Raw genomic sequence first — 13261 nt, forward strand, 5'->3', positions numbered from 1 at the left:
TAATGTGGTCAATTGGTTCACCTTTCTTATTTTGGGGATTGTTTCTTAGGTACTACCTTAATAGCCTTTAGGTACCACCTTAATCTACCTTAGATACTACCTTAGTTAAACTTGGGTACTACATATCCGAAGCCTCAGAACTTCAATTATGGACATTACTTACTTCATTTGTGACCCTTAGAACATGCCATTATATGATTATTTAGTGTGGTCAATTGGTTCACTTTTCTTATTTTGGGGACTATACCTTAATAGCCCTTAGGTACCACACCTTAATAGCCCTTAGGTACCACCTTAATCTACCTTAGGTACTACCTTAACGGAGCTTAGGCATTACCTTAGTTAAACTTGGGAACAATTTTTCTAAAGCCTGGGAACTTCAATTGTGGACATTACTTACTTCATTTGTGATCCTTAGAACATGTCATTATGTGATTATTTAGTGTGATCAATTGGTTCACCTTTCTTATTTTGGAGACTGTTCATTAGGTACTACCTTAAAGCTCTTAGGTATCACCTTAATCTACCTTAGGTACCACCTTAACGGAGCTTAGGTACTGCCTTAGTTAAACTTGGGTACTACCTGTCCAAAGCCTCGAAACTTCAATTGTGGACATTACTTACTTCAGTTGTGACCCTTAGAGCATGTCATTATGTGATTAATGAAGTAAGTAATGTCCACAATTGAAGTTACGAGGCTTCAGATAGGTAGTTCCCAAGTTTAACTAAGATAGTACCTAAGGTAGATTAAGGTGGTACATAAGGGCTATTAAGGTAGTATCTAAGGAACAGTCCCCAAAATAAGAAAGGTAAACAAATTGACTACACCAAATAATCATAAAATAGCATGCTCTAAAGGTCACAAATGAAGTAAGTAATGTCCATAATTGAAGTTTTGAGGCTTCGAACAGGTAGTTCCCAAGTTTAACTAAGGTAGTACCTAAGGAACAATCCCCAAAATAAAAAAAAGTTGAACCAATTGACCATACTAAATAATCACATAATAACATGTCGTCACAAGATGCTTCAAATGACCCTCCCCATGGGCTTATATAGGAGGTAGGAAGCTTCTAGAGACCCCTGGAGACATCTACACTTAGCTACAAAATAGAAGAGTATGGAAGCTTCTAGAGAGGGCTAGAGATGTCCACACATCTCTACACTTGGCTAGGAGAGCATTGGAATAGTGTGGAGTGTTCTTGAATCTTCCAAAGTCATCTTGTACATACCCTTGTACATAGACTAGTGTATGAGCTTCTAGATTATTCTTGATTTGTAAGGAACCCTTCAAGGTTCTAGAGACTTCCTAAAGTGTTTATAAATAGGTTAAGGCATCATTTGGCCAAGGCACCACCCAAACCATTTCCTAACCAAGCAAGTGAGTTCCAAAACACTTATAAAGCTTCCTTTGAGCAATAAAAGCTTCCATTCTTCAAGAGTTGCTTACTACGCCTTCTAAAGCTTCCAAGTCATGAGCATCTTAGCCTAGCAAGCTAAACATTAGGAGTAAGGTTGGCTTAACAAGATCAAGTGTCTTAACTTGTCTGAGTGTCACATAAGCTTAGGAAAAGACTAAGTCCGTGACAATTGGTATCAAAGCACGGTTGTGAAGCAGGCATTGTGAAGAAAACATGTCGGGTTCCAACGTGGATGAGACTAGTGAGCAAACTCGTGGGAGTGAGACCGAGCCTACTGTACCGGGCAAGGGCAGAAAGGATAAATCTCATGATGTCATTGCTAACATGGAGGCAAAGTTAGCCGAAGTAAACCTAGTCATGGCGGACACTTGAGAAAAATTGGACTTGATCGAGTAAGGCATGGAGAAGGGTATGAAGGATCTTAGAGAACAGATCCAAGACCTTCGTGAGGGGATGCTAGTCTCACAAGTTTAGTCAATGTCGCACGAGGAGTTTGTGTCCTTCCAAGAAAAGGTCTTGAGCATGCTTGCTAGCATAGAGTCAAGGATAGAGGCCTTGACTACGTGAATAGAGTCCCAAGACCAGGAGGTTAGGCAGGAGTTGGTCATTTACTAGGTTGTTGTGTCGGCACGGGTCATGGCCACACAGGGGGCATATAAAGTGAAGGTGCCAAAGCCACAAAGGTTTAGTGGCAAGCGGAATGCCAAGGAGTTAGACAACTTCTTATGGCATAAGTAACGATACTTCGAGGCTATCACACTGACTAATGAGGTGGCTAAGGTAAGGACTACAACCCTCTACCTTACTAACACAGCTACTCTATGGTGGCATCAAAGGTTCGCCGATATGGAGAAAGACATTTACACTATAGAGATATGGGAGGACTTCAAGAGGGAGATCAAGAGGCAGTTAGTTCTACCCCAAGAACGTGGATGCGTCTCAAGCACACAGACTCTATATGCAACTATGTTAAGGAATTCTCTTCACTCATGCTTAAGATTCCTAACATGACTGAGGAAAAGTTGCTATTCAACTTCATGGATAACCTACAAGGGTAGGTCGAGCAAAAATTAAGACACCGAGGTGTTCAAGACTTAGCCACTACTATGGCAGTAGCAGAGTTTTTAATGGATTACAAGAGAGGAGACCGGGGGGAAGAGGGCTAATGAAAGAGTACTAGTGCCTCTTCACTCAAAGAGCCTTTATATGCTTCAAGCTTCTCCAAGGTTGAGTCTTTGGAGGATAGTCACACCACGGGTGAGGGGGACGAGGTTTCAAAGGACCATAATGCTCTTAGAATGGGATCAGGCAAGACACCTAACGTCCGAGAAAGAAGGGGTAAGGCAGAAATGAAGGAATTTACGCCTAAAATCAAATGTTTCCTATGTGACAATCCATATTGGGCATAGGATTACCCAAAGAAGAAAGCGCTTAGTGGCATGATTAAGGAAATGGAACAGGAAGACGAAGCACATATGGGCTCGATGCAGCTATTAGGTGCCCTCCAAGTCAACCCAAAGCCTAGTACGCCTAAGACCTCCTTACTATCAAGGGTGCAAGTAAATAAGGCAAAAGGAGAGCGAGCTAAGGTAGCCCTCACACACATGGACAAGGTCACCAAGGGAAATGTGAACTTGATGGGCAAGAGGAAACAACACTCCGCATTGAAAGTGCAGGTGTCTGCATCCATTCGAGGCCTTACGAGATAATGAGGTGAAGAATATCCTAGCTGAACGGGTCACCAAGAGACAAGGGGTCCCTCATGTGATAGAGTATCTAGTTCAATGGAAAGGACTACCTAAGAGACAGGCAAGCTGGGAACATGCGGATTCCTTGAGAAGGTTCTGGAAACACATCGAGAGGTTTCAAGAAGAAGCAACGACGGGGACATCGACGACATGGGTGGGGGAAAGTGTCACAAGATGCTTCAAATGACCTTCCCCATGAGAAGCTTCTAGAGACCCTTGGAGACATCTATATTTAGCTACAAAGTGGAAGAGTATAGAAGCTTTTAGAGAGGGCTAGAGATGTCCACACATCTCTACACTTGGCTAGGAGAGCATTAGAATAGTGTGAGGTGTTCTAGAATTTTCCAAAGTCATCTTGTACATACCCTTGTACATAAACTAGTGTAGGAGCTTGTAGATTATTTTTTATTTGTAAGGAACCCTTCGAGGTTATAAAAACTTCCTAAGGTGCCTATAAATTGTTGGCGTGAGCTGTTCTCTGAACCATTAAAGGAGAAAAATCAGTCACTGCAATCCCTCATTTATAGGGTCAATTATAGGTCAGCAATTATAGCCGTAATCCATGTAGTCCATGTATAGCCTTTTCTTTTTGTCTATATATACACCTGTACTCTAATGAATTGAAAGAGAATAAAATATATGATTTTATCTCAGACCAACATGGTATCAGAGCAAAATTTGATCCTCTACCCTCCGTTCAACCAAATTTCTTGAAAACAGAGCCCAATCTCTTTTCACATGGCAGATACAGATCCTCACTCGAGTAAGTACTTGGGTGAATCTTCAATCCCTCCATCTGTACTATCTGAACTGACGGCAAGGATGACAGAAGCTTTGAGTAAAGCTTTGACATCCATTCTAGCCACCGACTCAGCAATTGCACCGATTGGCATCAAACTAGACGGCACGAATTACGCCATCTGGTCACAAGTTGTAGAGATGTATGTCGCGGGCAAGGATAAACTTGGCTACATCAACGGCGACCTTCCTCAACCATCAACAACTGACCCTTCCTTCCGTAGGTGGCGGACTGAGAATGCAACTGTGAAAGGATGGCTGATTGGTTCGATGGATCCATCCCTTATTGGCAACTTCATTCGGTTTCCAATGGCAAAGCAAGTTTGGGATGCAATTGCAACCACTTACTTTGATGGAAGTGATGCAACCCAAGTTTATGAACTCCGACGGCGAGTGGCACGACTCAGGCGGGGTAGTGGCTTTCTGGAAAAATACTACTATGATCTCCAAGGTCTATGGCGGAAGATTGATTTCCGTCGTCCCAATCCAATGACATGAAATGCTCTCATTGTGGAAATTCGAAGCATACTCGAGACACATGCTTCAAACTACATGGCTACCTAGATTGGTGGCAAGAATTACAAGCCAAGAGGCGACGGGATGGGAATGGGAATGATGGTGGAGCCATAAAAAATGCAGCTAATGGCACGGGCAAGGCCGCGATAGCCTCGGCTGAGTCCCAATTGTCACTTATTCCGGAAACAACAGTTGATTTGGATACAGGTATGAGTTTTCTCGGGACCAATACCACTTAATCATATGACGGTTGGATTCTTGATTCAGGGGCAACAGACCACATGATGTATGATGCAAGTGATTTTTCTGAACGATCCTCTCCTCGGCGTACTAGCATTGCTAATGCTAATGGGAACATCTCTTTGGTAAAAGGGGCTGGTACAATGATGATATCACCAGCTCTCTCCTTAACCAATACCCTTTTTGTACCCTCATTGTCTCATAAATTATTGTCAGTGAGCCAAGTCACGAAGGAGTTAAATTGTATTGTTATAATTTATCCAACCTTTTGTCTTCTTTAGGATATTCTCACCAAGGAGATAATTGGGTGTGGTACTAAAAAGGGGGGGCTCTACTATATGGAAGATTTTGGCATCGGTCGAGCTAACCATACGAGAAGCTCTAGTGATCGAAATAAGGCGAACATTTTGTTGTGGCATCGTCGATTAGGACATCCTTCATTTGGATATTTGAAACTTGTATTTCCTGCTTTATTTTCGGGTTTGTCGGATTTGGATTTTAAATGCGAGACATGCATCTTAGCTAAAAGTCATCGTGTTAGTTATCCTTTGAGTTTTAATAAGAGTCAAATGCCTTTTGAATTGATTCACTCTGATGTGTGGGGTCCATCTCCCAAATCCACTATATTTGGGGTTCGATGGTTTGTGATTTTTGTGGATGATTGCACTCGTATGACATGGTTGTATCTAATGAAGAATAAGGATGAAGTTTTCTCTATTTTTTGCTCATTTCATGAGATGGTTAAAACTCGGTATTCTGCTACAATTCGCATACTTCGATCCGATAATGGTGGAGAGTATATGCATCGTGAATTCAAAAATTATTTCAGTCACCATGGCTTGATTCATGAAACTACCTATCCTCAAACACCACAACAAAACGGAATTGCCGAAAGGAAAAATCAGCATATTTTAGAGACTACTCGGGCTATTCTTCTTGGTGCTCATGTACCTAATCATTTTTGGACTGATGCTGTCACTACAGCAAATTACCTTATTAATCGGATGTCTTCTAAGGTTCTTAAGTTCAAGACTCCTCTCCAGGTTTTATCCATTGTCATCTCTCTACCTACTACCTCAATGCTTCCGCCTCGAATATTTGGCTGTGTTGCCTTCGTTCATTTACACAAGAATCAACGCACTAAACTCGATCCCTGCGCAGTCCGATGTCTTTTTTTGGGGTATGGCCTACATCAAAAGGGATATCACTGTTATGATCCATCTAATCATTGCACCTATGTGACAATGGATGTCACTTTCTTGGAATCAGAGACTTTCTACTCTCCGACCACATCCACTTCTACCCTTCAGGGGGCGCCTCAAAATAAAGAGTTGAATTGGCTGAGGTTTGATTGGGAGCCTGTTGTTTATGTATCCAATACAGAACCTGATGTTGAGCCTGTTGTTTCTGTATCCAATACATAACCTGATGTTGACACAAAACCTGGTGTTCTACCATTAGTAACTGAAGAGCAATAGCCACAGCAGTCGATAGTACCCCCTCATCCCACAGTATCCAAAGACCCATCTCCTGAGAATATTCCTGAGGTAAGTTCCCTGAACACTCTGAGTACACCTGTGTTAACTAATGATGCTCATGTGGGCTATGAGTTACCATACAAGCATAATCGAGGCAAGCCACCAAATAGATACTCTCCTAACATAGAATACCGGAGGTTGAAATACCCGATTGCCAACTATGTATCCACAAAGACGCTTCCTGAACCTCTAAAGACTTTCGTAGATTCACTCTCCTCGTGTCAGGTTCCTACAAGCGTTGAAGAAGCAATGAAAGACCCAAGGTGGGTCCAGGCTATGAAAGAGGAGATGGAGGCACTATTGAAAAATAAGACCTGGATTCTTGTCAATCTACCTAAAGGACAGAAAACAGTGGGATGTAAGTGGGTGTTTTCTATCAAATACAAGGTAGATGGAACAATTGAGTGTTACAAGGCGAGACTTGTAGCAAAGGGATTCATGCAGACATACGGAGTTGACTATTAGGAAACATTATCACCCGTTGCCAAACTAAATACGATGAGAGTATTGTTGTCACTTGCAGCAAATCTGGATTAGCCTCTGCATCAGTTCTATGTAAAGAATGTGTTTTTACATGGTGATCTAGAAGAAGATATATATATATATATATGGACATTCCCTCAGGATATGTAGCCAACACAGAAGGCAACATTGTTTGCAAATTACAAAGAACTCTATACGAGTTGAAACAACCACCTCAAGCTTGGTTTGGGAGATTCAGTACGGCAATGAAAAAGTATGGATTCCAACAAAGTAACTCTGATCACACTTTGTTCCTAAAGCATAAACAGGGCAAACTGATTGCTCTGATAGTCTATGTAGACGATATGATCATCACAGGATATGATTCAGAGGAGATAGCAAGACTTCAAGAGCAGTTGGCATCTGAGTTTGAAATGAAGAACCTAGGAGGACTAAAATACTTTTTGGGAATTGAAGTTGCTAGATCAAAGCGAGGTATATTCCTGTCTCAAAGAAAATATATTTTAGACCTATTAACATAGGTTGGATTACTTGATTGTAAGCCTACAGAAACTCCAAGAATTCCGAATCACAAACTTGGAGAATATCCCAATCAAGTACCAACAGACAAAGGAAGGTATCAAAGACTATAGGCAAGCTTATTTATCTTTCTCACACACGGCCTGATATTGCTTATGCAGTAAGTGTGGTAAGCCAGTTTATGCATTGTCCAAGTGAAGATCATATGAGTGCCGTTATGCAGATTTTGAGATATTTGAAGTCGTCCCTGGAAAGGGACTTATGTTCTCAAAAAATGATCACCTAAGAGTAGAAGGATATACAGACGCAGATTGGGCAGGGAACATCACGGATAGGAAATCCACCTCAGGCTACTTCACTTTTGTTGAAGGAAACTTGGTTACTTGGAGAAGCAAAAACCAGAAGGTGGTCGCTCTATCCAATGCGGAAGCTGAGTTTCGTGGAATGGCTAAAGGGCTATGTGAGTTATTGTGGCTTAGGAGACTTTTAACGGAGATTGGTTTTGCCCTTGACTTCGAGATGAAGTTGTTTTGTGATAATAAAGCAGCAATTGACATCTCCCATAATCCCATTCAACATGATCGGACTAAGCACGTAGAAGTAGATCGACACTTTATTAAACAAAATCTTGATGCAAAGATTATCCAATTCCCTTTTGTGAAATCTGAAGACCAACTGGTCGATATTCTTACAAAAGCTGTAAGTAGTAAAATATTCCATCACTCACTAGACAAGTTGGGACTTATTGATATTTACGTACCAACTTGAGGGGGAGTGTTGGCGTGAGCTGTTCTCTGAACCATTAAAGGAGAAAAATCAATCACTGCAATCCCTCATTTATAGGGTCAATTATAGGTCAGTAATTGTAGTCATAATCCATGTAGTCCATGTATAGCCTTTTCTTTTTGTCTATATATACACCTGTACTCTAATGAATTGAAAGAGAATAAAATATATGATTTTATCTCAAACCAACATAAATAAGTTAAGGTCTCATTTGGCCAAGGCACCACCCAAACCACTTCCTAACCAAGCAAGTGAGTTCCAAAGCACTTGTAAAGCTTCCTTTGAGTAATAAAAGCTTCCATTCTTCAAGAGCTGTCTATTACGCCTTCTAAAGCTTCCAAGTCGTGAGTATCTTAGCCTAACAAGCTAAGCATCATGAGTAAGGTTCTTGTCTAAGTGTTGCACGAACTTAGAAAAAGACTAAGTTTGTGACAATGCTCTAAGGGTCACAAATGAAGTAAATAATGTCTACAATTGAAGTTCCCAAGCTTCGGACAAATAGTGCCCAAGTTTAACTAAGATAGTACCTAAGCTTTGTTAAGGTAGTACCTAAGGTAGATTAAGATGGTACCTAAGGGCTATTAAGGTAGTACCTAAAAAACAATCCCCAAAATAAGAAAGCTGAACCAATTGAACACACTAAAGCTTTCCATTTAAATTTACCAATCAATTAATCCCCTAAAAAATAAACAAATAAATAAAGCAAACAATTATAAACACTCACAAATATAGTCATGGCATGATAAGCGCAATTCAATGGTTTGAATCTTACCTTGAACCCTACACCTATGGAAGGCATTGAAATTTGATGATCCCTGTAGAAATAAGCTAATAAATTTGAAACGATTTGCTTCCTTCCTAATCTCATTATGTGCAGAATACGACAGCCGCCCCGGTCTCAACTGAGCATAAGGACTTTTGAGCCTGGGATAAGCATATAAATCCCTTTTCCCTCCATTGCTACTTTTAATTTACTTACTAGACATAGATATGAAAATTATAAAAATAGAAAATTTACTCTTTATCAAAATTTTAATTCTTTTTATAACACCTCCATGGTCATTCCATTTTAATAGAATCTTAAAGAGTGAAACGTTGAATTGTCCAACCGTCATTGTAGGCAGCACCAGCTAGGTTACCTTACCAATGGCAAAGACTTTGCAGAAGAAAAAACAATGAAAAATGTAGGCAGCAGGAATCTCATAAAATAGTACATGCGAGTGTTTCTAAACAAATCCGAACTGGTATCTGCAAAATACATCATTGGATAAATGAAAAAGAAACAACTTAAAAACTTATTCAGAGCCCAGCGAGAAACTAATTCCTAATTCCACATTCTACTGCTCGATCCACAATCACACTCGCATATAAGAATTTTGAAGAAAACAGCACTTCATCCTGAGCAGAACCACCATCTGTAACCAGAGAGAACACAAAAATAATTCTTAAAGGGCAGCAACAACCCCACAACCACCGACCAGAGCGCCTTCCTCTATTCAGCTCTTGATTGACCAGCTCGAGAAGATAGGATGATGCCAACAATAAGTCCATACAGGGCAAGAGCTTCAGCAAAGATGAGAATGAGGATCATTCCAACGAAAAGCTTTGGCTGCTGAGCATTGGCTCTGCAAATATAACAACAATTCAGACAAAAACATACTCTTAAAGGAAATAAATAGAATTGAATAGATGTAAAAAGGCAAAGGCAGAAATCCTAATATGAAAAAGTACCAGAACCAAAGTTGGTGACACTACTTTGAACAAATGGTGGTCAGAGAGAAGCCTAGCCATCTCATGACAACCAGGCAATAATCCACTGTAATATAAAAACTAACGGTTCCTTCAAATATCTGTTTCACAAGGAACCAGAAAACCTTAATCTTGGGGTGTTTATCGACTGATGACTGATTGTTATTCCCATTTTGAATGGACAACAAGATATTAAGTCCACCCAATCAAGGAATGGAAACTTGTTCATTTGGCCACCCAATTCTCAGCTTTTCCCTCCCATCCCTCCCTAGTGTATCATCTCTAACAATTAAAAAATGCACACCTTAGGTTCTTTCAAGTTAACCTAAAACACTGGAAAACTCTCAGTCATAATCCCACATATACACCAAAGATCCTGAAATCTTACAGAAGCTCCAAGCTTTTCCTAGAAACCAATATTTGTTAAGAGAAAAGGCCCTAAGAGCCAAAACACCACATTTCCACATTTGATAGGAACACAAAAGCCATATATGAATTACATAACTTAAAATCCTGTTTCAAATATTAACAGCAACATAAGGAGCACAATATCTTAGATGGTGCAAGGATAACAGAAAAATAAACTTGAAGAGGCTTATTTTCATTCTTAGAATAAGATTCTATAAACAATAACATTAGTTCTTTATACTAATAATATATTTCCTCTTTCCCAGCACCCAAACGCGTCATAACAATCCAAAGATTCCAAACAAGTTATCCATCGCAAGAACCAACATAAACAAGAATCCAGAGAAATCAGCAACTTAAGTTCCCAAGCAAATCACGACATGGAAATTACAAAATGCAAATATAGTATAACCCAAATTCACAATGGCACAACAAATGAGCGTTGTTAAGCAACCTTATAAATCAGAATCAAGGCAGAGAGCAATATACCTCACACCAGCATCACCGACTATCCCAATGGCCATTCCAGCAGAAAGGCCAGCGAGGCCGCAAGCCAGACCAGAAGAAAGGTGTGCGTAACCATCAAAAAGATAATAGGATTTGGCCTTAGGGTTAATACCAGTACTAATGATAACAGCAATAATCAAACCATAAATACCCAACACTCCGGCCATAACAACTGGAACGATCGACTTCATAACAAGCTCCGGTCTCATCACACCCATGGAGGCCACACCAACCCCGCTCTTTGCGGTTCCATATGCAGCTCCCATACCTGAGATCCCAAATAAAAAATCAGATCCACGTTTGAAAAGCCCTAGATCCAAATCCAAACCCAAGACGGACGGACATTAACCTCGGTTTGGTTGCTGAGAAAATTCAAGGAAAAAAAAAAAAGAGAACGAAATAACATAGGGAATCTTACGGTTCTCAATTTTTCTCAGCAACCAAACAAAAAATAATTCGAAAAGAAAAAAAAACAGAAAATTATAAAACCAAAACCAAAACGAATCGAAAATTAGGGTTAGAGTTCAGGTCTTACAGGAGAAAACAAGGGCGGCAGCAGCGCCGAGGAAGCCGAAGAATGGAGCAGTCTCATCGCCGCTGAAGGTAGTCATCTTCTCGTGTTCGATTTTGCAGAGAAACGGACTGGATCTGAGAAAATTTTCTCTTCCCTTTTCTCTGCAGCGTAGTTTCCTTTTCCCTTCTCGATCCCTCTCTTATTTGTCTGGGTCTCGAAAATGATAAAAAAAAAAAAAAAAAAGGACTCTATAGAATTACAGCTTTACCCTTCGACTAGAGGTGGTAAACTAATTGGGCTTTTGCCGTAACCCAGTGGGTTAGACGGAAACATCACGTGATCCATGTTTTATATTTGTCTGAACTAAAATAAGACAATAACGTGAATCCTATAATTACCCCTCTCTGCTGTGCCTTTGTTTTATACTCATGAATTTTTTTTGTACATCTCCATTAAAATATATTGAATAATGAAGTAATTGAAAACTTAAACCAGCTGATCTTAGACCTCCCTGAAATAATGTTGGTCCTTGTTTATTTCTCTTATCAAGGCCCCGCACGACGTGCAACTACAAGAAACTTCCTGGAATTTTCCTAGACATGCTGAAATAATTCAGCTGATTCAGTCCAGTGGCCCACTTTCTTGGTTCTCGATAGACAAGGACACAGATGTCCCAATTTGAAGGTTTTTTGTTCCCCTTTTCCTTCTTGATTTGTTAGGTAGAAAGCTCGTAGAAAAGCTCAAAGATTCAACGAGTGCGTAGCAACAAAAAATGGCAAACAAAACCAAACTCCTTGACTGAACTTAACACACCCCAGCACCAATAAAGAAAAATGCGGTAAACGGTAAATCGATGCGTTTCGAGAAATTTTTATTCTTTAAACAAACAAAAAGAAAAAAAAATTAAAAAAAAAATTGCGTCATTGACATCCAAACAGACCCAAAAAGATTAAGCCAGCAAGCATTTAATCGTAGTCCTGATTACATCATTTTAACCTGGTTGAAGCATAAAAGGGAACTGACATTTCATCACCTGCCAAATATTAGCAACAGACCATTGCTTATAGATTTGAATCAGGGGGGAAAACGTAGAGAAGAATTTAATTTGCTCTAAACAATATAAGAACAACATAAAATATAACAAACCTTATTTAGAAACTATTTATATTTTTTTAAGTATTTTTGTAAAAAATAATTATTGAATTTAAACTAATTGTTATCCGTCGTTGACTTGTTTTTTCTCTATTTACATCCCCCACCCCTAATTTCGCTCAAACTTCCCACTATAGAAACAGTGGTGGAGCCTTAAACTAGCATACTTTCCATCCCAAGCAATTGATTTGTGAAATAGAGTAATCCCACTAACAGAAAAGGGAGCTGCATGAATCTATTGGTTACAAGACAACAGATAAGGTGCGTGAATGGTGATAATAAGTGCCATGATAAAGGCTTCGGTGGCAGTGAAGAGAAGGAACGATGCCATCCCGGGTGGTCTGCTACGTGGCTGTATTGTGCATACGCCAAGGTTCACATGGCTGTCTTAACATAAAGAAACCTGAACAAGGTTTTATCATTTGCCTAATCACATTACAAGTGTGCTACTACTGATTGTCTGAAGAAATACAGCTACTTTATTTCGATGCTAGACCCGGTATAAAACGATTACCGTTTCTGTTGAATTTAGAAGCACAAATCAAATAAAGCAGATGCTGAAGAGTAATTGAAATTAGCTTATACCTGTAGAGAAGATATGAAACCCAGTAATCTGTTTCTAGATATTCAAAACAAAGTCCACAACATAATACTGGGAAAAAGGACAAGTAAAATGTCAACTTCCAACTGCTATGCCAAGAACACATTTGTATCACTTTGATGTCCGGCCATTCCTTCCTCAGTTCACCGCAAACCAACTACTTTCATGGATTTCCCTTTTTCCTTTTTTTTCTCTTTTTTCATGCTGCAGTCTGATAATCCAAGTTAGGAGTTTAACATGTAAAGAACCTTGTTGAACAAAAACGCAACCCGCACAGATCAGGC

At 39.8% G+C, this 13261-nt stretch overlaps 1 protein-coding gene across 1 annotated transcript; it reads right to left on the minus strand.

The window, feature by feature from the left end:
- Positions 1-9222: 9222 nt before the first annotated feature.
- LOC100247114 (V-type proton ATPase subunit c1) lies at positions 9223-12927 on the minus strand. The gene is made up of 3 exons (XM_002279044.5): positions 11246-12927; positions 10693-10978; positions 9223-9671 (listed from the first exon to the last, which is right to left on the minus strand). The coding sequence occupies exons 1-3, from the start codon at positions 11319-11321 to the stop codon at positions 9539-9541; spliced, it is 495 nt and encodes a 164-aa protein (XP_002279080.1). The 5' UTR covers positions 11322-12927; the 3' UTR covers positions 9223-9538.
- Between the last annotated feature and the right edge of the window lie 334 nt (positions 12928-13261).

This window comes from Vitis vinifera, chromosome 18 (genome assembly GCF_030704535.1).
Source record: "Vitis vinifera cultivar Pinot Noir 40024 chromosome 18, ASM3070453v1".
Taxonomy (NCBI): domain Eukaryota; kingdom Viridiplantae; phylum Streptophyta; class Magnoliopsida; order Vitales; family Vitaceae; genus Vitis; species Vitis vinifera.